General features: G+C 41.5%; 1 protein-coding gene across 3 annotated transcripts in view; it reads right to left on the bottom strand.

Annotated features, from left to right (window-relative positions):
• The window catches only part of LOC121288264 (myosin-11-like), a 167,861-nt gene that overhangs the window by 27,342 nt on the left and 117,551 nt on the right, over positions 1-22,968 (bottom strand). For all 3 annotated transcript variants that reach the window (XM_041206773.1, XM_041206771.1, XM_041206772.1), the window contains 13 exons: positions 21,872-22,045; positions 18,821-18,994; positions 18,091-18,205; positions 15,852-16,042; positions 14,767-14,888; positions 11,668-11,737; positions 10,806-10,966; positions 10,509-10,617; positions 8,951-9,082; positions 8,175-8,381; positions 5,516-5,653; positions 4,742-4,865; positions 3,118-3,289 (listed from right to left, as the gene is read on the bottom strand). In XM_041206773.1, coding sequence (XP_041062707.1) covers positions 3,118-3,289; positions 4,742-4,865; positions 5,516-5,653; positions 8,175-8,381; positions 8,951-9,082; positions 10,509-10,617; positions 10,806-10,966; positions 11,668-11,737; positions 14,767-14,888; positions 15,852-16,042; positions 18,091-18,205; positions 18,821-18,994; positions 21,872-22,045 — 1,889 coding nt within the window. The remainder of the gene's footprint in view (positions 1-3,117; positions 3,290-4,741; positions 4,866-5,515; positions 5,654-8,174; positions 8,382-8,950; positions 9,083-10,508; positions 10,618-10,805; positions 10,967-11,667; positions 11,738-14,766; positions 14,889-15,851; positions 16,043-18,090; positions 18,206-18,820; positions 18,995-21,871; positions 22,046-22,968) is intronic.

Here is a 22,968-nt window from a genome sequence, read left to right as displayed (position 1 = left end):
AACCAATATTTGTCACAGTGAAAGCAAATGGCAAACCTGTTAGAATGGAAGTGGACATGGGATCTTCCACAACAGTAATTGGGGAACATATCTCCAGATATTTGAATAATGGTGAACATCAATTAAGTTTAGAAGAAACAGCCAACAAGCTAAAAACATATATAGGTTAAGACATTCAATTAAAAGGTATAATCAGAGTAACTGTCCATTATGGAAGCCAATTGGCAAAGTTAGTGTTGAGAGGCAGAAGACCAAGCCTTCTAGGGTGAAATTGGCTAAGGGAAATCAGCCTTGATTGGCCACTGAGATTCCAAAAGGAAGCTGGAAGTGTTCCTGTTTTGAAAAAGGAGTGTGTAAGGACTCAACAACCTGGAGAAATGCAGGCTATCTTAAGCCAAAACCTGGAAGAACATCAGAAGAAACTCAAAGAGACTCTTCTGGATGACAGGGTTCGAGATGAGCTGAGCAACCTTCGACGGGAAGAAGAAAACCTGTTGAAAGACCTTCACACATGACAAGATTCCCTCCGGTCTGGGTTTGTACCTCTGGAAAAGTTCAAAGAGAAACAGAAAGAATTCAGCACCTCTCTGAATAAACTGAAGGATGAGCTGGCAGAGAAGGCACAACAATGCTCAGTTTTCCAGGAGGCAGCAAACAAATACATAAAAGAGAGGGAAGAGCTGAAAAATCAGCTACGTGAAGCCAAAGAGTCTTTGGAAGCAAAAGTTGCAGAATTTTCCAAGAAGCGGACAGGTAACGAAATTTTGGGAGAATCAGCTACTGAGCTCAGACAAGTTGAGCTTACATCTGAGTAAAGTCTGGTCAACAGTGAAGTCAAAAAGACGGCCGAGATTAAAGTCTGCGCTAGAGAGAAGAAAAGTGACTGTTCCAAGTGAGGGAGGTAATCTATTTGGGTTACCGGGTAGATTCACAGGGCCTCCACTCGGTTGAGGAGAAAGTGAGAGCCATAAGAGGGGCACCTGTGTCAAAGAATGTCTCAGAGTTCAAATCATTCTGAGGAATGATCAACTATTATCGGTGTTTCTTACTCAATTTGTCTACAGTGCTGCCCCCGCCCCCCCCTGCATTCTCTACTCAAAAAGAACCAACGTTGGTCTTGGGAGGTGCCTCAGAAAGAAGCTTTCATAAAGGTGAAACAATTGTCGCACTCGTCCAACCATTCCAGTGCTTTATGACCAGAGGAAAGAATTGGTGCTGACATGTGACACATCTCCCTACAGATTGGGAGCAGTGCTCTCTCATCAGATGAACAGCGGCACAGAACGGCCAATAGGTTACATATCAAGAACGCTCACCACAGCAGAAAAGGGATACTCACAGACAGAAAAAGAAGGCCTGTCCATCATCTTTGGTGTCAAGAAATTTCACCAGTACGTACATGGCTGCCATTTTACAATCATTTCAGACCACAAACTCTTGCTAGGATAGTTCATCGAGGACAAGGCTATACCCACCCATAGCCTCAGCAAGAATACAACGATGGGCTTTAATTCTGGCAGCATATGAATAAACGTTCGTACATAGGCCTGGCAATCAAATTGCAAACACCGATGCCCTTAGTTGTTCGCCTTTACAAGAAAATGATGAACACATCCCAGTTCCAGAGGAACTTGTTTTACTGTTAAATTTCTTAGATTCCTCGCCAATATGTGCTCAACAGATCAGAGACTGTTCAAGTCAGGACTCCTATCTCAAGTACAAGAACAAGTGCTACATCGTTGGTCTCAGGAGCCCGTATTGGATGAAATGAAGCTGTACTTCAACAGAAGACACGAAATAAGCATCTTATTGTGGGGAGAATGAATGATAGTTCCTCCAAAGGGAAGGGAGCCACTTTTAATTGAACTACACAGTGCCCATCCGGGAATTTCCCAAATGATGACAATAACATCTATGGGGGCCTGGGATGGATGGGGAAAGACAGAGTTTAGTAAAGCACTGTGTGCAATGTCAGCAACTGTAAAAGTTGCCAGTCACCGCTCCGTTACACCCATGGGGATGGCCAGGTAGACCCTGGGTGAGGTTACACATTGACTATGTTGGACATTTCCTGGGAACAATGTTTCTGCTCATTGTCAATGCCCGTTCAAAATGGTTGGACGTATATGAGGTGAAGTCACCAACGTCGGCTACTACAATTGAGAGACTACGTCAGAGTTTTGCCATTCACGGACTGCCAAAGTAGTCATTTCCGATAACAGCATGACACTTACGAGTGCTGAGTTTCAATGGTTTATCAGCCTCAACACTATCACTCATGAAAACTGCACCGTACCCACCATACCTTCCTCAAACGGACTGGCCAAAAGGGCAATTCAAACATTCAAGGCAGGCGTGAAAAAACTAACTGGCGATCCCTTGGCAACCAAGCTAGCACGCTTTCTTTTTCATTACAGGACTACCCCTCACACAACAACAGGTGTCACACCTGCAGAGTTATTGTTGAGCTTAATAATGCTGAATTTAGAGGTAAAGGTGGAAAGGAGTCAAGGAAGCCAGAAAACTAGACACGACTGGCATAGTCACAAAAGGAAATTTACTGTGGGAGAGCTGGTATACGTGAAAAACTGAAGGGAAGGATTAGAGTGTTTATCGGGTGAAATAAGTGTAGCGACTGGACCTCTGTGTGGATGTGGAAGGCTGGATCATTCATAACCATGTGGACCATTTAAGGAAGAGAGAGACAAATCACCAAGATTTGATTCCACCGGTGATCATGACCGGGTCTGTGTTTCCAGTTGAGGATACTCAACCCAGGACTGACATGTCTGATGTTCCTGTAAGAGCTGAGGATGCAGAACTGCAAGTGCCCAGCGAGGATACAGTAAATTTAGAGTCAAAATAACTCACTTTATACTGTGCCACAATAAATAGAATAAAAGGTACATGTTTTATGTCGTCAAGTCATTGGTGAACACTGTTCCCTGGTTAGAATATACTTTCAGCTGTGCAATAAAAAAAACACTGGCTTCACAATAATGAATGTAATGGCAAGAGACTGGGCTTTTGTTTGACTATATTGCTTTATGCAAAAGAGCTAAAGTACATATGAAACAATTAGACCAGCACCAATTGGATTGAGTATCCTTTAGCTACCTGCTCATAGCTGCCTGTAACTCTTCCTCTTTCTTGGCAAGTTGCATCTTAAGCTCAGCAATCTGCTGCTGGAGCTCAGCGAGCTGGTCATGGAGGTCTGCACCCTCGCCTTCTAACTTCCTCTTCAACTTCTCCAGCTCCTGTCTCGTCTTCTCTTCCTTCTTAAGCCGCACTGCAAGACGCCAGGGATCTTATTATAATCTCATGAGGACTAACAGCTTTTATTCAAAAACATGCCGTAGGCAATGGTTTAATATTAAGTTGCAATGCCAGCATTATACATACTAGTTTTCAATCCAGAAGGACACCAACCCATTGGATAGGGTTAGAAAACTTCTGAATGTTGAGTGTTATTAAGCAAGAGCTCATTTTAGCTTTGAAGTGAGCCATCTGCCAACAAGACTGCATGAATCTTGTATTGAATAAACTGGAAAATATAAATCTTTCATTCCATTAGAATGTGAACAAACTGTCATTTGTAAATCCATAATGAGCTAACCTCAATAGAATCACATTAAATCAACTACTTGGCAGCACTGGACTTGGCCAGGTTGTTAAGTGCGTGAGTAAAGCCCACTTGTGAATGGGGTCAGTGCGCTCTGATCAAACTGTATCGAGACTGCTCACTTCCCTGATGAAAGAGGTGGTCCTACATTTTGATTGAGGCCCAATTTAAAACATTGCACCTGTTGAATTGGCAACTTCAGTTGAACAGTTCAACTTTATGGGGCTAAAAGCTTGGAAGGATAACAACATTTGTATACTTTACTACCCATTTTAAAATTGAGACTTTATAAAAGCATCAATTCCACAAAGTAGTGAGATGCCATCGTAGAAAAATAATAAAAAGGATTGGATAGGGTGCATACAGAGAAGCTATTTCCTTTGGCAGGTGATTCCAGAATAATGGGGGCATAATCATAAACTTATAGCCAAATCTTTCAGGTATAAAGTCAGGAGAAGCTATTTCACCCACAGGGTAGTGGAACTCTGGAATTCTCTCTCCCAAAAGGCATTGGATACTTTTTAAAATTTATTTTATAGGATGTGGATGTTGCTGGCTAGGCCAGCATTTATTGCCCATCCCTAATTGCCCTTGAGATGGTGGTGGTGAGCTGCCTTCTTGAACTGCTGCAGTCCCTGTGGTATATGTATACCCACGGTGCTGTTAGGGAGGGAGTTCTAAGTTTTTGATCCAGTGACAGTGAAGGAACAATGATATAGTTCCAAGTCAGGATGGTGAGTGGCTTGGAGGGGAACTTCCAGATAGTGGTGTTCCCTTGTGATTGCTGCCCTTGTCCTTCTAGATGGTAGCCATGGTAGGTTTGGAAGGTGTTGTGTAAGGAGCCTTGGTGAATTCCTGCAATGCATCTTGCATTAGGTCAATTGAAATTTTCAAGATTGTGATGGATTAATTTTTATTGAATAGAAATATCAAGGGATTTGGAGCTAAGGTGAGCAAATGGAATTGAGCTACAGATCTTCCATGATCTATCTAACTGGTGCTACCAACTCGAGGGGCAGAATAGCCTACTCCTGTGCAAGCAACATTTTACTGCAATGGATAAGTTCTTCATATTTCAGTAAAATTACTGGTCATGATAATTAAATGAACTTCATTTACCTTCTAGTTCTGAAATCATAGATTCATGTTTATTCTTCAGTTTTGTCAGGTTCTTTGCCTTTTCTTCCTCTTCTGCGAGATTGGTGGTAAAGTCAGCTATTCTCTCCTCCAGAATTTTCTTCTCCTATTATGGGTATAGAATTGTGATTGTGCTAAATCCATGACTACACGAGCGTATTTCTACATGCTGTGCACATGCTAGTGAAGATTTCCTCAAGCCTTGATAATTCATTGAAGAGTCTTACAGCAGAATGTCAGAATGTCCCAGTATGGAAACAGGCAACTGGCCCATATCTGTGTCTGTGCTTTAGCTCTACATGAACCCCATGGTTAAATCCCACATTCCAGCCCATTCCTCTTAACTCTTTAAGTGTCCACTTTTACAACTGAGAAAACTTAGAGTAAATTGAGACTCTGTGAGAGAACAGAAGCAGTATTGAGCCCTGTAATTTGTCCCGGTCACAACCACATATACAAAACCACAGCTTATACAATGTATCAGTCAGATCCAGCTAATTGAGACTTATAACCTAACTCATGAGGAGGGAAACCCATGGGATTGAGTGGAATGTTGGTTTGACACCTTGCCTGACATTACTGCCTGTTGACTTCAATGGAGAGTGAAGCAGATGGTATGTAAGATGAGCATTGGGCCCAATCCTGTCAGATTTCTAGTGGGCAGGCTAGGTTAAAACTGCTTCCTTTGTAGCTGTTCAAGTGATATGTATGCTCAGAGGTGCTGAAGAAATTTCGTAAACCTGGCAAGGCACTGACCTTTACAAACTTGATATTTTGGTCTTCCAGGATTATGATATCGTCATCCATCTTCTTAAGCTTGGCCTCGAGGGTCACTTTCTCCAGTTGCAGCTTCTGTCGTGCAGCCTCCTCCTCATCCAGCTGTTCCTCCAGGTCCTTTTAAAGAAAATGTACTTGTTGGGAGATGTTTGCATGAGAACAATTTTCATATTTTACCTGCAAACTTAAAAAAAGGGCTAAAGTCCAAAATAGGCTCTCTCAATGGTTACTTAAATTTGCACTCAAACTTCAACATACATTTGTAATCTACAGAATCAGCCATTCTCAGAAGGAACATAGGAGCAGGAGTAGGCCATTCAGCCCATCAAGCCTGCTCTGCCAAGCAATATGACCATGGCTGATCATCCAATTCAATGCCTTTTTCCCACACTATCCCCATATCCCTTTATGGCATTGGTATTTCTCTACTTTAAACATACTCAATGACTGAGCTTCCATGGTCCCCTAGGGTAGAGAATCCCAAAGATTCGCAACTCTCTGAGTAAAAAAAAAATTCTCCTCATCAGGGTAGTGGGTGTCTGGAATTCACTGCCCAAGTTGGTAGTAGAGGCAGAAACTCTAAACTCTTTTAAAAAAAAGTACCCAGATCTGCACCTTAAGTGCTGTAAGCCACAGGGCTATGGGCTGGGTGCAGGAAGGTGGGTTTAGAAAGGGCACCTGGGTGTTCTTGGGCTGGCATGGACAAGATGGGCCAAATGGCCTCCTTATGGGCTGTAACTTTTCTATGGTTCTATGGTTTTAAGTAGCTTCCCCCTTATTTTGAAATTGTGTCCCCTGGTTCTAGACTCCCCAACCGGAGGAAACATCTTACTTGCATCTACCCTGTCCATCCCTTTAAATATTTTGTAGGTTTCAATGAGATCACCTCTCATTCTTCGAAACTCTAGAGAATATAGGCTCAGTTTCTCCGATCTCTCTTCAAAGGACTGTCCCCGGGAACAAGTCTGGTGAACCTTCGTTGAAATCCCTCTAGGGTAATAATATCCTTCCTGAGATAAGGGGACCAAAACTGCACACAGTGCTCCAGCTGTGGCCTAACCAAGCTTCTAAATAATTGAAGCAAGAATTTGCCACTCCTGTACTCAAGTCCTCTTGCTATGAAGGCCAACATACCATTCGCCTTCCTAATTGCTTGCTGCACTTGCAGATTAGCTTTCAAGGACTTATTAATGAGGACTCCCAGGTCCCTCTGTACATCTACACTTTCTAATCTCTCACCATTTAGGAAATACTCTGCCCATCCGTTCCTCCTACCCAAGTGGTTAACCTCACATTTTTCCACATTATGTTCCATCTGCCATGTTCTTGCCCACTCACTAAGTCTGTCCAAATCTCCTTGAAGCTGCTTTGTATCTTTCTCACAACACACATTCCCACCTAGCTCTGTGTCATCCGTGAAATTGGAAAGATTACATTTGGTCCCCAAATCCAAATCATTGATTATATATTGTGAAGGGTTTGAGCCCAAGTACTGATCTTTAGCAATACCCCACTAATCACAGCCTGCCAATGCGGGAATTTATTCCTACTTTCTGTATTCTGCCTGTTGGCCAATCCTTAATCCATGCCAGTATATTACCTCCTATCCCATGTGGTTTAATTTTGCTAACCAACCTCCTGTGGGGGACTACATCAAAAACCTTCTGAAAATCCAAGTACACTATGTCCACCGACTTCCCTTTATCAATTATGTTAGTAACATCCTCAAAAAACTCCAATAGGTTCATCAAACACGATTTCCCATTCATAAATTCATGTTTACTGTGCCCAATCAGATCATTATTATCCAAGTGTCCATTTATCACATCCTTAATAATAGGTTCCAGCACTTTCCCTACTATTGATGTAAGGCTAACAGGTCTGTAGTTCCCTGTTTTCTCTCTCTCTCCCTTCTTTAATAATAGAGTGACATTTGCTACCTTCCAATTTGCAGGAACCATTCCGGAATCTATAGAATTTTGGAAGATGATCACCAACGCATCCACTATCTCCATAGCTACCTCTCTCAACACTCTGGGATGTATGATGTTAGGTCCCAGGGACTTATCAACCTTCAGTCCCGTTAATTTCCCCAATACAACCTTTTCACAAATACTAATTTCCTTCAATTCCTCATTCTCCCTAGTCCCTTGGATCTCTAATTCTAGGAGATTTCTTGAATATACCTCAGTGAAAACAGACACAAAGTAATCATTTAGCTTCTTTGCCATTTCTGTATTCCCAAGTATTAGCTCACGTAGATCCTTTCCTAATCCTTCTAGTGGTAGATGTTTAATGTAATAATACAGGAGTAAGCAAAGTGTCCTCGCGAAATGCAAACAACTAAATAATCAAACATACTAACTTTTGCCATCAACCAGCTATTAATAAACAATCACTTGTTTGTACATAAGAAGAATCTCACAAGGAAGATGAGGAAGATGACAGTGGGAGTCACAAGGTGACTGGTGCATTCTGCTCAACACTGACAATATCATTTCACTTGAAGTTGTAACTGTGGAGAATGCGATTGAGGGGTTCTTAAGGAGGGAACAAAATAATAAAATGTAAAGAACTCAAATAATCCACGGGGAAGCATTTCCAATTTAAGTTCTCCTCTGTGCGGTTATTCATTTACCAGGATTTGGGTCTGCATTTTCTTCTTTTCAGTTAGCATCTGCTGGTTTCGATCCTCCTCTTCTTCTATTCTTGCCTCCATCTCATGGAGGATCTCCTCTAGCTCTTGCTTCTTCGATTCTAAGCGGACTCTCATTTCTTCAGCCTCAGCGTATAACTCAGTCTCAGCCTGCAGCTGCTCCTGCAGGGAACACTTTTCCTCCACTATCTGAAGGCATGGAAAGGAGATAAACATAAAGTGAAGATGTTACTGCGAACCAACTCTCAACACCAAAGTTATTGGAAAAAAATGATGAACATGAGCGGTGAGGTTTATATTAAATGCACACTGGTATTTACTTCATGGGGGGGTGCATGACGTTACACTACCTAAGAGCTGGAATAGCCTATTAGCAAATTAAGAAACATTATTTAATCATCTCTAGCACAGGTGTATTCCAGAACACATCTAAAATTGAACACAATTCTCTTCGATCAATCATAAATATACATAGTGAAGTGTTCATAAAATAATATGAACAGTAAACATATGTAAGTCAAAAAACTTTAATTATTGGAGATATTTCAAATCAACAAAAAGGAAAAATAACACAAAAAACATTATTAGCTCTTTACTGGGTCAGTTGAAAACCTTCCTCTCCCACTTGTTCAGACCTTAATGATCATTAAGCCAACCAAAATGCATGTTTACTTACAGTTTGGCTTAATGTTACTGGGTGAACGCTTTTGAAGTAGGATGCTACAGTGGAATAGGTACAGATCGTGCTCTGATTTTACCTGACTGTGTTTCCTTTCAAGTTCTGAAAGATTAAGTTCTGCCTTCTGTTGCTTTTCTCTGGTTCTCTGCAACTCATCATCTTTCAGTTGCATCTCCTCCTCCTGACGTGTGACTTGTAGCAGTGGCTTAACCTGCACCCAGAAAGTGGACGTTAGAGCATCATTGATCAGTAAGTTCTGCTCTCCAGACAGTTCCTCGCTATTTACCACAAGGATGTCCCAGGCATCTCGTGACCCACTCGAGGCCTGAATCTTTTGCTCGTTGGCCGTGTGCGATCAACGGGCCCGGGAGCTGATGGGAAACGGGCCCCCCGAGTGTGATTGGCCCCCAACGCTGGTTGGACAATTAACGGCCAGTGTGAAACACACACTGAGAAAGGCTCAGCGCTGCCGGTGGGGGTGGGAAGAGGGTGGGCACTGACCTCACCGCGGGTGTGGGTGAGCGCTTCCACTGGGCCCCCTGAAGGTAGACAGCTGCACCAGGGAGCTGCAGACCTCCACAGAATAAACGAAAGAACAAAAATGCTGCAAAATACGTCCATGCAGCACAATCCAGCACCTGAAAGCGGAGCTCATAAAAAAAGAACAGTCCGCAGATATCTCTTTTTAATCTATTTCCCCACGGAGATTTCACCCTGACCTGGGTCAGGGTTTGAGCAGAAATGTAAAGGCCGATTGGCCTGTCCGCTGAGCGTAAAAGTGGACGGGGCCACGAAAAATCACTTTCAATTGCCTCCTTAACGGGCTTGATTGCCCACTTAATTGTCAGCGGGCGTGCTTCCGACTGCCGCGTGCGCCTGCTGAGTGTGATATCGAGCAAGTGCGCGATGGCGCCGGGACACTCTCCCGATGTCATCTCGCGCTATTCCGCAACCGGATGGGTCAGACCCGTGCCCGCCCGTGGGACATAAAACTTGGGCCAGAGAAATCACAGACGACCGAATGAGAGACAGAACCTCAGCTCAAACATTTCAGTGTCACTACTGATTAAGGCAATGGTAGGTACTGTACCATAATCTTAAAGCTGATGCGCAAGCCATGTACAAGTAGATACTAATTCAAATTTAGTTTGAATACATTCATGGAGGAATGTAAGTGCGATGAATTATGAAAAATAAACATTTTGTGATGTAAATAGCCACTGTCCTGGGTATTTTCATTGTCTAACAATAGTGAGATATCACAGTGATGGGTTTTGGTAAAGATATATTTTTATGGTCAATAAGTTTGCACAGATCAGATGGGATGACCGAAGGCAGAAGTTTCTTTTTCGTCTTTTATGGGTAAACAAATATTCTCTTACTATTTGTCATCTATCATATCATATATCTCTAAACCCACAAACAGATTGAAAGAATACAGTTACAATGTATTTTTTAATGATTATTAAAGGGATAAATTTTCTTTCCTCCATCAGTTTATGTTTGTCACGAAGCTGATGTTATTATCGAGGGGGGGTTCCTTCACTTCATACTCATGGTGACCCCTTGTCGAGCATAAAAAAAAAACACGATCCTTTAAGAGATTAACAAGCGGGTGAAAGTTATTTTGAACTAACCTTAGTGAATAGTCTCCACCATTGCCAGTTGCGCAGTTTGAGGTAAGCAGCACAATTTCTCTGAATTACTTTCATAGCAGTCAGCTGCTGCTGCCGTTTGGCAAAGGCCCTGAAATCAGTCAGAGAATCATCAGCATTCTGCACCCACACCTCAGGACAACATATCAGAAAACTGACCGTGCACAATCCAGTTTCCGTACAAAATACCGGGCTAACTTTTATCAGATTAACATTGAACGCGTTTCAAAGTGTTAGCAGGTACTGGTGCAGTAAAATCTGTTTTTATGAAGTGCTCACTTTCTGGCCAGGTAGCCTCTGCTTCGAGCTTGGAAAGAAATAATGACATCTGTAATTTTCAGGTCTCTCTCCTCTTCCAGATGAGCCAGCACACCAGTTCGGAAGAAGATCTTACTTTGTCCAATCCTGAACAGGTTAGAATCTAGTTCCAGGGCTTTGATCTAAAATAGTTACAATACTTTTTAATAGCAATTCGGAATTTCCATTTACTAACCAAAAGAAAGTAAATATCTTTTTTGCTAAAGATGCTGGTGGGATCAGCACTAAGCCATGCTGTTAAGGTTTATTTGGTTAGCTGCAAATGCACACTGTAAGTGAGAATATGGAGATTACAGGAAGAAGATACTGTTTCCCTGCTTTATGTATTTATCACCCAACTGCTGCTTTGGTCAATGTGAATATCCAGCACACTCATCTAATAATTAGCGCTTTATGTTTAGTTGAAATAAAGTATTTTTTTGTTGCAAGTTAATTAATGTGGAAGACTCAGCACAAACTGAAAATGTTTGTCAACTATAATGGCTTTAATTTTCCAATCCAAAAATGGTAAAGGTGTTCCTGATGCCCAGTGTTAATGCATTAACGGCATTAACTGCGAAAATGCATCAGGTGTTGTATAACCGATATTAACGTACCCTTCGAATGCACCCACTCAAGTATTTTTGGGCTCGTTCAATTTTTCATCATTTCCAATGGAAGGTGCAGGAATTGGTGGTAAATGCAGGGTAGACGGTGTAATGGTTCCTCAGCAAATATCTAGCTTCAACTATTTGGCTACTGCCTGAAACCATCTAGTCGTGGAGTGGAAGTTTCAGCTCAATCTGTGCAGCTCTTGTTTCTCTCAGTTCATTACGTTACGTACCATAAGTACACAGGCCTGTTTTCCATCCATGAACCCTTTTGGAATGGCACCTGGAGTTAGGATTTCATATCTAGAAGAAACATTATAGATTAATAGTTCAGTCTATTTATCCAGTCTAAGTTTAATGATAAGGCAACGTAAATGGATTCTGCACAGGAATTTCTCATTGCTATGAGGCATTGGTTGCAGAAACCCTATAGCTTATGAATGATACAAACTTTTGTGTCATCTTCATATTTAGAAATTTTGCCCTGCACACCTAAGCGTAGCTCATTAGTACCGAGCAAGAAAAGCAGTTGACCTAATACTGACCCCCGGGGAACACCACTATACGCCTTCCTCCAGTCGGAAAAATAACCGTTTATCAGTACACTCTGTTTCTTGTCACTCAGCCAACTTTATATCCATGCTGCCACTATTCCATGGCCTTCAAATTTACTGACAAGCCTGCTATGTGGCACTTTATCAAATGCCTTTTGGAAGTCCGTGTGCATTACATCAACTACATTACCTCCAACAACTCTCTCTGTTACCTCACAAAAAAAATTAATCAAGTTTGTTAAACATGATTTGCTTTTAACAAATGCACACTGGCTGTCCTTAATTAGTCCAGGTGACTGTTAACTTTGTCCCAGATTAAAATTTCTAAAAGCTTTCCCGCCACTGGGGTTAAACTGGTAACTTGTAAAAGGAGATTTGATTTGTAATTGAAAAGGAAAGATTTCACAGGCATTGGGGAATGAGCAGGGGATTGGGATTAATCTTCCAAAGAGCTGACACAGACACGATAGGTTGAATGGCCTCCTCTTGTACTGTCTGATTGTATGAAATGTAAATAATGTATATATAATGGTAGTGTGAATGTAGGAATTTATTATTACTTCACATGACTACCAACCTGATCATCAACTTAAGAGCGGCTCCATAATTATTACAGGTATTTCTTTTTAAAAGGAGCTATACATTTCATTGTGAACAAAGCAAAATGATATTCCAGAGAAGCAAATGTACACTGTACATTCTAGACAACATTTATGTTAACAGGCAAACAGACAATCTGCAGCCAGAAGTGCCGAGTGGATGATCTATCTCACCTCTCACCTCTTCCGGAGGTCCCCAGCATCACAGATACCAGACTTCACCCAATTTGATTCACTTTAAGTGATATCAAGAAATAGCTGAAGGCTCTGGATACTGCAAACGCTATGGGCCTTGACAATATTCCAGGCAATAATACTGAAGACTTGTGCTCCAGAACTAGCCGCACCCTTAACCAAGCTGTTCCAGTACAGCTACAACACTGGCACCTACCCAATAACATGGAAAATTGCCCACGTATGTCCTATCCATAAAAAGCAGGATAAATCCAATCTGGCGATTTACTGCCCCATCAGCCTCCTGTTGATCATCAGCAAAGTGCTAACATTGACAGTGCTATCAAGCAGCACTTACACATCAGTAACCTGCTCACTGACGTTTGGTTTGAGTTCCGCCAGGGCCACTCAACACCTGACCTCATTCCAGCCTTGGTCCAAACAGGACAAAAAAGCTGAACTCAAGAGGTGAGGAGAGAACATCAAAGCACCTTTTGACCTAGTGCAGCATCAAGGAGCCCTGGTAAAATTGAAGTCAATGTGAATCGGGGGAAAATTATATTGTTTGGAGTTATACCCGGCACAACGGAAGATGGTTGTTGGAGGCCAATCATCTCAGTCTCAGGGCATCCCTGCAGAAGTTCTTCAGGGTAGTGTCCTCGACTCAACTATCTTCAGCTGCTTCATCAGTGACCTTCCTTCCATCATAAAGGCAGAAGTGGGGATGTTCGCTGATGATTGCACAATATTCAGCACCATTCGCGACTTCTCAGATCCTGAAGCAGTCCATGTCTAAATGCAGCAAGACCTGGACAATATCCAGGCTTGGGCTGACAAGGGGCAAGTATCATTTGCGCCACATAAGTACCAGGCAATGACCGTCTCCAACAAGAGAGAATATAGCCATCTCCCCATGATATTCAAAGGCATTACCATCACTGAATCCCCCACTATCAACATCCTGGGGGATTTCTATTAACCAAAAACTGAACTGGACCAGCCATATAAATACTGTGGCTACAAGAGCAGGTCAGAGGCTTAGGATTCTGTGGCAAGTAACTCATCTCCTGACTCCCAAATCAGGAGTGTGATGGAATACTCTCCAGTTGCCTGGATGAGTGTGACTCCAACAACACTCAAGAAGCTTGACACGATCCAAGACAAATGGTTCACTTAATTGGCACCCCATCCACCAACTTAAACATTCACTCACTCCCTCCACCACTGGTGCACAGTGGCATCATTGAGTACCATCTACAAGATTCACTGCTGCAATTCACCAAGGCTCCTTCAACAGCACACTCCAAACCCATGACCTCTATCACCTAGAAGGACAAGGGCAGCAGGCACATGGGAGCACCACCACCTGCAAGTCCCCCTCCAAGTCACTCACCATCCTGACTTGGAAATATATCGCCATTCCTTCACTGTCGCTGGGTCATGATCCTGGAACTCCATCCCTAACAGCACTGTGGGTGTACCTACACCACATGGACTGCAGCGGCTCAAATAGGCAGCTCACCACCACCTTCTCAAGGGCAACTAAGGATGGGCAATAAATGCTGGCCTAGCCAGTGAAGCCCACATACCATGAAAGAATTTTAAAAATCATTAAATGGGGTGGCTGTAGAGGAAGGGAGGAGTTTAATGTTTATGGATCTAAGGAATACATTTTCACCTTGTCACTTTTTAAAATAAAAACACCAGTTTAACACTTTATGGGGAATTCCTTTTACCATCAACAACCACTTATTGTCCTTTTAATAATTAATCTTCAGACACACTCTTTAAATTTATTTTCTCATTACATAGGTCAGGTAGAATTAAATAATTTTACATTTTGAATTAAGTTATTATGCATTAAGTGGTCCATCACCTGTATTAAGAATAGGGTTTTTGGCTGGATTGAGTCTGTTCATTCAGCCCTCTGTAATGATTGTTTGGGTAAGAAAACTGACATTGAGAATATCAACTACTGGTCTAGCAACCGACAATTTTTACTTGCCTTTGGCGGAATTCCTGGAAGATAATCCTATTTGGGAATCCTTGGCGGCAAATCCGGATTCCTTCCAAAACACCATTGCACCGGAGCTGTTCCAGAACCAGGTGCGCATCAAGTTTGCCAGCCTGTTAGAGCAAAGTCCTTATTAGTTAAGCTCAGTGGAGTGTAGGAGCTTGTGTAGAGCTCGCTGGATGGACCAACAGGTCTTTTCCTGTCTGTCATTACTTGTATGTTATAAACATTTACATGTCCTTTTGTATTTTTGACTTGTGCATTGACCATGTTAGTGCATTTGTAAGAAATTCATCGATTTACTGTGTTAATGAAGCTATTAACCTTGTGTTCTGTTTCCCGTTTTAATTAAAATGTAAATCGATTTAAAATTAACTTAATGCTTTTGTCAAATTAGCAGGAAAAGAAATTTCATATCAGCATGTTAATATGTTTGTACTAATATTGCACAATAGAGTTCCAATCAATTCACCTTCCTATTTCTATTTTATTAATAAGTTCCCTTAACTTTTAACTGCCCCTTACTCAATTGCACATGATTAATCCTGTTTCCTTCAGTGTAATGATAGAAATACACATGTTTACGAAGAAACATTGTGATTTGATTACGATGTTAGGCCATTTAGCTATCTGTAGTTTGCTAAACCCACACATTCAGGTCCTTTTCTTAATTGAGCTTCTAGCTTACTGCGGACATTCTACACTAAAAAGAAACAATATCAGCTGTTGATATCTGCTGTGATGTCTTCTGGTTCCCATAAGTTGGAAATAACCACACTTTCGACTCAAATTGAATGCCTCCGTAGGGTGTGTTCCTTGCTGCTCACTATGTGGCTGGCGGACCGATAGGCTGATATAATGTTACTCGGCACATGACTGCAATGTGACAGTGAATGTGGGACCTCGGGATAGACAATCACAAAACAATTCATCCCCAGCTCTTTACGGACAATATAACAATCTGACATCTGCTATGCAATTTCCCTTGTCGTTTCGGAATCCTCCTGTACAAACTTGCAGCTGTTCCATGCTATGAACATTCTCGATAAAGTGGAGAGTGAATCATATCATCTTACCCTCTTTTCATGGTTTGGAATGATACAGCGCACAAAATTGGGGCTGGTGTTCCTCAGTGTTGTCATGAGTTTGCCGAGCTGCTCCTTGTATAACTGTCCCACGGTGCGGAACATGCCCTTCTTGGTTTTTGAGGCGCCCTGGATACTTTCACTCATCTTAGCTACTTGGTCCAATCCAACAATACGGTCCACTTTAAAATGTAAAGTAGATATGATCAGTTTTGATAGTGTGTGGGCGTGTTAAGTGAATGCAGAGTTTGGGGTGTTGTTGAAGAAAGTACCAAACACGAGGAGGCCATTTATCACACACACCCTTTGGGGAATAGTGGGGAAGGTGATGGAAGGGCTGATTACCAGTCTGCAGAACCATGTCATGAGCACTCCTTCCATGGCCAACAAGCCCTGGTGTGGGACTTGAACCTGGAGCTTCTACCCACTGCCCCACAACACCTCTTACACTCCATAATCCCTTAATAACTTGTGTTGGAACCATATATCTCAAGACTGACTTCTTATTTCACAAAGTGGAAGGACATGGCATGATCTGTACGTTTGGATGCTGGCCTGGGATTTTTTTTTTAAAAAGGTCATAAGTTCACCTTGGAACAGAACAATCAGGCCTCTTCCAAGAAATCATCTGACCTTTATGGTACCTGAGGAAGATCAGATTGTCTGTTTTGAACAGCAATCACTGTAATTGATGGAGAAAAAACCAAAAGAAATCACATGGGAGAGAGAAAAAATCTTAAGTTGTGAACCTGCTGGTTTTGAAGACAGTTTTGTTGGGGAACAAGCTGAGGAAAGGAGGCTACCCTAACTGGCTCTCCCCCTCTCCCTTTCTCTACCTTGCCCAAAATTGTGTGTGGCTATCAACCTGCAGCCAGAGAACCCTCCTCTGAGTGTAACTGGTCTGCATTTGGACCTGCAAAGCCGAGAGCAGTCGGTGAGAACTTCCAGATCTCCATCGGGACCAGCAGCCTGTCATCACACGACAGAAATCCGGGTCAACAGCATCGAGACCCTGCGAACTTTATCCTTTACTTTATTCCATCCATCCTCTTAAAGCCCATCTCTGCAGAGATACTTGTCCTTTGTTTGTCTGCGTGTGTTTGTCTGTCTGTGTGTGTGCTGGGGTAATATCTTTAGGAGGAGATCAATAGTTATACTTCCTGATTACAATTGTGTGTTAACTAGTACTTGCAACTTGTTAAAAACAAGTTTTGTTTGTAATGAACAATTGTCCTGAGTTTATCGAAAGAAGCCTGGTTGAAGACTCTTTTATTCTGGGCACCAATCGGGGAAATAGACGATTGGCTATTTTGGTGAGCAAATTAAACTTTTAACTTAATGGTATGTCCTGCGGAGTGGAGGGGCTGGATCGTATGTGCACTCCTCCTATCCAGGTCGAAAAACTTGGGTTAACAAAAATCTGTCAATCTCAGATTTAAAATTAACCACTGAGCTAGCATCAACTGCCATTTGTGGGAGAAGGTTCCAAACCTCTGCCAGTCTTTGCATGCAGAAGTATTTCACCGCTGAAAGGTTTAGCAATCATTTTTAGGCTATGTCCCCAGTCCTAAACACCCCAACCAGTGGAAACAGTTCCTCTCAATCTACCCCCACAGTTTCCGTATCTTGAAACCATTAATCAAATCACCTGTTAATCTTTGAAATTCTAGAAGGCACAAACTTATTTGCGTAATCCCTTTGTATAATTTAACTCTTGAAGTCTAGGTACCATGCTGGTATGTCTATGTTGCACTCCTCCAAAGCCAATATATCCTTGCTAAGATATGGTGCCCAGAAATGAACACAGTATTCCAAGTATGGTTAACTGGAGCTTGTACATCCTAAAATAGTATTTTTCCTTTTAGATTAATCAGAGCTCTATAAGACCTAATGTGTCATTCATTGGTTCACTTATCAGGACAGCTGGCTTCCTACAAGGACAGAATTGATGATCCCTCAGTGGAACAGGCCCCACTGCCACCTACATTGATGCAGTCATAGGGTGAAGAACTGGTTGAAATAGTTAAGAACGTTCTTTAGTCTTTGATTATTTTCTCTTATTTAAAGTGAACGTGTATATTTTGTAAAAGTGTCTGAAATGGGGAGCGCAGTGCAGCCCAGCATTGACACTATGCTTCTCAATTAGCACAAAAAAACACACCCAGAAAGTTATTTTTAAATAGCTGTTATGTATCCCTGCTGAATTCAGCCTTATCAATAAGGTTCTCACCATCTCGCCACAGTTCCGCTACATATTTATCAGATGACTGGTTCAGCAGTGAGGCGACATTATCGTTTAATGGATCCATATTCTTCGTCAGCCAGTTTCCAGCGTTGTAAGGGACCTGAGGAATAAGACCATTAATATCTTAGGGGTTTGCATTGTTTCATTATATTTACTTGACTCTGCAGTCTGTCCTTAATTAATACATTTTGGAAAGCATACTATTTACTGAAATTGTTGTCTGAACAGTTCCTCAGAATATATTTTTTTAAAAGAATCTACATTTGTTTATTTTCTCCGGAAAAAAGAGTCAGAACCCTGGGAATCATCCAAGAAGCTGACATCAGCTCTGCTCCCTTACAGAACAATAGACTCTACTGGGCCGATGGGACGACAATTCAATCAAACCACCATCCCAATGTCTGGTATGTCAAGACCGGAGAAATAGAAAGAAAAGTATGGAAAGTTCAATGTAAATTCGACATTTTAACATCTGAAAGTACAAATAGATTTAAAGAAGCTGCTCGCTTTGATGAGTAGATTCGGTTTTGACAATAGAAAGTGGTCAAGCTAGAGAAGTTTCTGGTCAGCCATCTTATCCTTTTCCTGTCTGTAACGGCTGTTTACAAAATTCATTTATGGCAATTATTATAGTGCACAATATTTACTTGGACACATCCCACAGGTTAGGTTTTGAAAAGATATAGACATATAATCTTGATTACTTGGCTCCTACCTTGCCAGCATAGTGAACGATACAGAAGTCTCCTTTATCCTTTAGTTGTTTAGGTTTGGCAAATTTTGTGTGGTTGCCCAGTTCCTGGACCACTTTCTCCACAAAGGACTTGTCTGTGGCCTTGGGGAACCAACATTCTTCATCGAGCAAAGCCAGAATACCTGGTGGGTTAGTCTGAAAATCAGATCAAAAAAAGAGACTTAACAGACTCAATGGCCAGAATTTTGCACTTGGTGGGTGGGCCCCACTGGCTCGGTGGTGGGTGGGCAGCCGAACTCCGCCGCTGAAACAGGGCCCACCGCCATTTTGAGTGGGCGGGCCAATGAGGGGTGGGGGGGTGGTGGTGCGCTGCGGTGGAGAGGGATTCCCCATCTGTCAAAGTGAGCTCACTGCTCCCTGAGGCAAAGTCCTGTCTCAGGGAGAATACTGACAGTACAAAAATCTTTGAAAATAGAAAAATATTAAAATCATTAACGTGCCCCCCTCATGTGACGATGTCACACGAGATGGGACATGTTAATAAGAAGCACATAAACTTTATTAAAGTTTTTAAAAACGGACAAGAAACTTCATCCCGCCAGTGGATGAGGTTTGATGTATTATCAGAAGCTCGCTGGGGCTCCTGGCCTGCCCAACAGCCTTAAGGTTGGACGGACAGGGTCTTTAACAAGCTTAATTACCCTGTCAATGGCCTTAATTGGCCCTTGACAGGTCAGTGGGCGGACAGCTGATTTCGCTGTCTGCCCATCTTCCTCAATATTTATACTGTTAAAGGAGGGGAGGGGTGGAGTAGGTGAAGCTGGATAGAAGGCCAGTGATAGGTGGAGACAAAAGAGGAATTGACAAAGGTGTCATGGACAAAAGGACAAAGGGAGTGATAATGGTAGTGGTAAGGGCTATTTTGCTTTTATATAAAATGTCTAACATTGTGTTTGTTTCTGTAATGTAAATATTCTCTGCTGCAATGGGGTTATGATGATACATTAGTGCTTTGACATTCTACTGCCCTGAGTAGATTTGTTTCTGTATTTCCACACTCAGGATTCATGTTCTTGACTGTGTCATCATGAAACGGTGCCAAGTGGAAATCAAATAGGGAAATAAGCTTTAAAAACTGCAATCATTACAATTATTCAAAAGAGAAATTAATGGTTCTGCATCCCCTTATTTCATTATTTCTCTATATTGTAAGAATAAGATTAAACTCCTAGGTCAGACATTATAGGGGCTACAAATAAAGTTACATTTTTCACATTGGCAAGTAGGACACAGAGACCAGTGCACTCGATTTGTATTGTTGCTGATTTTTCTGGCCTTGTAACGTTATGTAAATACACCTCAATTACAGACTCTGAACCCTTATCATATCAAAAGCAACACAGATATTTCTCACCCATCTACTGCACCATCTTGTAGTGAAACCACCAAAGTAGTAGTAAATAATAGTTGGGTTTTTCACAGTGTATTTGTATGTAATGATATCTGGGTTCACACTGGGTTCGAAAGTACTCAGCTCACTCTGGAGTCTTGTGGAAATTTTCAGTCCATCTCTCTGGACCCAAACTCTAGAAGTCACCATTGTTCTTGAGGGGGAAGATCCTGCCTGATCAACCACTCCAACGTCTTTGAAGAAGTTACAACCCAAATGGACTGCGGTAAACCTTGGCTTACATAAGGCTTCTGACAAAGTTCCACACAATTAAACGCAAAACTGTGGGGATTCAGAGTAAACCGTGGAAATAGGTAAGGAGCTGGTTGAAGGACAGGAAACAATGAATGCTCATTAGAGGAGTTATATCAGAATGGGGGGAAGTATTGAACGTGGGCTCTATAGGCTTGTTTCTAATTTATGTATACTGAGTGGAATCAGAAACTCAGCACATCATAGTCCATTTTGCAGATGATACCAAACTAGGGAGAGCAGGGAACTGGAAGAAGTTCAGAAATTAATGAATGAGTTGGGAAAGACAATGGATGGAACAATGGGAGATGAAATGTAATACAGACAAAGGGAAAATACAGGGGCATACAAAGAAAAGTAGATAACACAAATTCTATTAATAGTGTTAAAATAGCTGTGGAGGGAGCTGGAGGAGAACCAGGGGCCTAAACAGACTCAACACTAAACACGGCCAACTGATGCAGAACAGCTATCAACAAAACCAATAGGATACTGAAATAAAAACAGAAAATGCTGGAAAAACTCAGCAGGTCCAGCAGCATCTGTGGAGAGAGAAACAGAGTTGACGTTTTGAGTCCATATGGCTCTCTTCAGAGCTCTGGACTCAGAGCATTAATTCTGTTCCTCTCTCCACAGATGCTGTCAGACCTGCGAGTTTTTCCAGCATTTTCCGTTCTTATTTCAGATTTCCAGGATCCAAAGTATTTTTCTTTTATCTTAGGATACTGAACTACATAGCCAAATCAACAGGGCACAGACAAGAGGTGGTAGTGTTCAAATTTGATGGTGCTTTGATCAGACTGCAGCTGGAATCCAATTCTAACCACCAAGAAACAAGGAGAGAGTTGAATTCACTGGAGGTCGTACAGTAAAGAGCTGTAATCCTGGTCCAAAATGCCAGGGGTCTGAATTATGAGGAAAGACTTTGCTTTTCCAGTATGGAAAGATCATGTGAGAGAGGAGATCTCACAGAGGGACATAAACTTATTGATGATATAGAAACATTAAACTCGGAATATTACTTTTAATTAAACCATGTGAGTGGAACACAAGGGCACCAGTTCAAACTGATAAAACGTCACTTTAAAACTTATATCAGGAAACTGTTGTTCACACAAGAAGTGGCATAAATAAAGAAATAGAACAGTGGAGGCAAAAGAAACAGGAATTATTTAAGAAACAAGCAGATGCAATAATGGGGATCCTTCTGGACGGATGAATTAAAATGGGCTGAATGGCATATTTCATCCATAATTCCCTTGTGATCTATCCAGTCCCAATATACAGCTTCTCAATAACAGCTAATATCAGTGCGCATAATTATTTTATTATATGATGCTGATGTTCTTTTTTGATAGTATATTCCTTACCACCCTTTCAATCAGTTCTATGCAGGGCTGTAGATCCAAGCCAAAGTCAATGAAGTTCCATTCAATGCCCTCTCTCTGGTACTCTTCCTGCTCCAGAATAAACATGGTGTGGTTGAACAACTGCTGTAGCTTCTCATTGGTGTAATTGATGCACAGCTGCTCAAAGGAATTGTCCTATAATGATAAAAGACGTTTCACTGTTAAAGAGTATTTCAGCATTGTTATTAATATTGCACGGGATATGGAGATATTGTTTATAGAAGAGACAAGAATTATTCCATTGCAATAGCTGTGAAATCAGATTAAATTGGAACTGTGAAACATCCATCACAAATACACAAGCTCTCATTTACTTTGAGCACAATAGCAACATTTGTAGAACACATTAAATTGAAGATATACAAGACTATATGAATAGAGAATCTACTGTACAAGTGGTAATATTGATAGAACTCAGTTGATGATCATTAACTCCCATCAGCAGGTTACATGTTTTCAATGGAATTCCCATTGGAAATTCTTCCCAGCACCCAAAACATTTGCAATGTGAGAGAGTTTCTGGGCACTTCTCCTAACCTCCCATTGTAACTGCAGCAGAATGTTGGCAAAGCTGTGGAGAAACAACATTAGCAGCTGTTTTTAGCTCTTTATGTAGGTTCCTCTGGCACGTCTGTCATTCTTTTACCAACATTCTGGCAGTAGATCACAAGGAGCTCTGTGGAAATTACAAATTAACCTGTTCAACATCACTGATGGCATTCAGAACAGATGGCATAAAGATTAAGTAATATTGGATAACTCTAACTTATGATATGGGATTTATCTCTAATAATTGGCTCAGTTGATCTTTTTTTGTCCTTGAGTATTGAGCATTTATCTTCATGATAAGACACACAATGAAATGCATTCTGGTGTTGCAATTGGAAAGACAAACTTGAATACCTTGTTGGCTGTTTGCTGCATTAACTTAGATATTTGGAAAATGAGACTGATTAGATTTGAAAGTAACAGCTGTTACAATCCCAGACCAGACCCCCAAATTTTATTACAATCCCAAATGAAATCCCCAAATATGGTCATGCTTAGGTTGGGGACCA

This window comes from Carcharodon carcharias, chromosome 15 (genome assembly GCF_017639515.1).
Source record: "Carcharodon carcharias isolate sCarCar2 chromosome 15, sCarCar2.pri, whole genome shotgun sequence".
NCBI classification, from domain to species: Eukaryota; Metazoa; Chordata; class Chondrichthyes; order Lamniformes; family Lamnidae; genus Carcharodon; species Carcharodon carcharias.
This window is presented reverse-complemented; position numbering and strand designations above follow the sequence as displayed.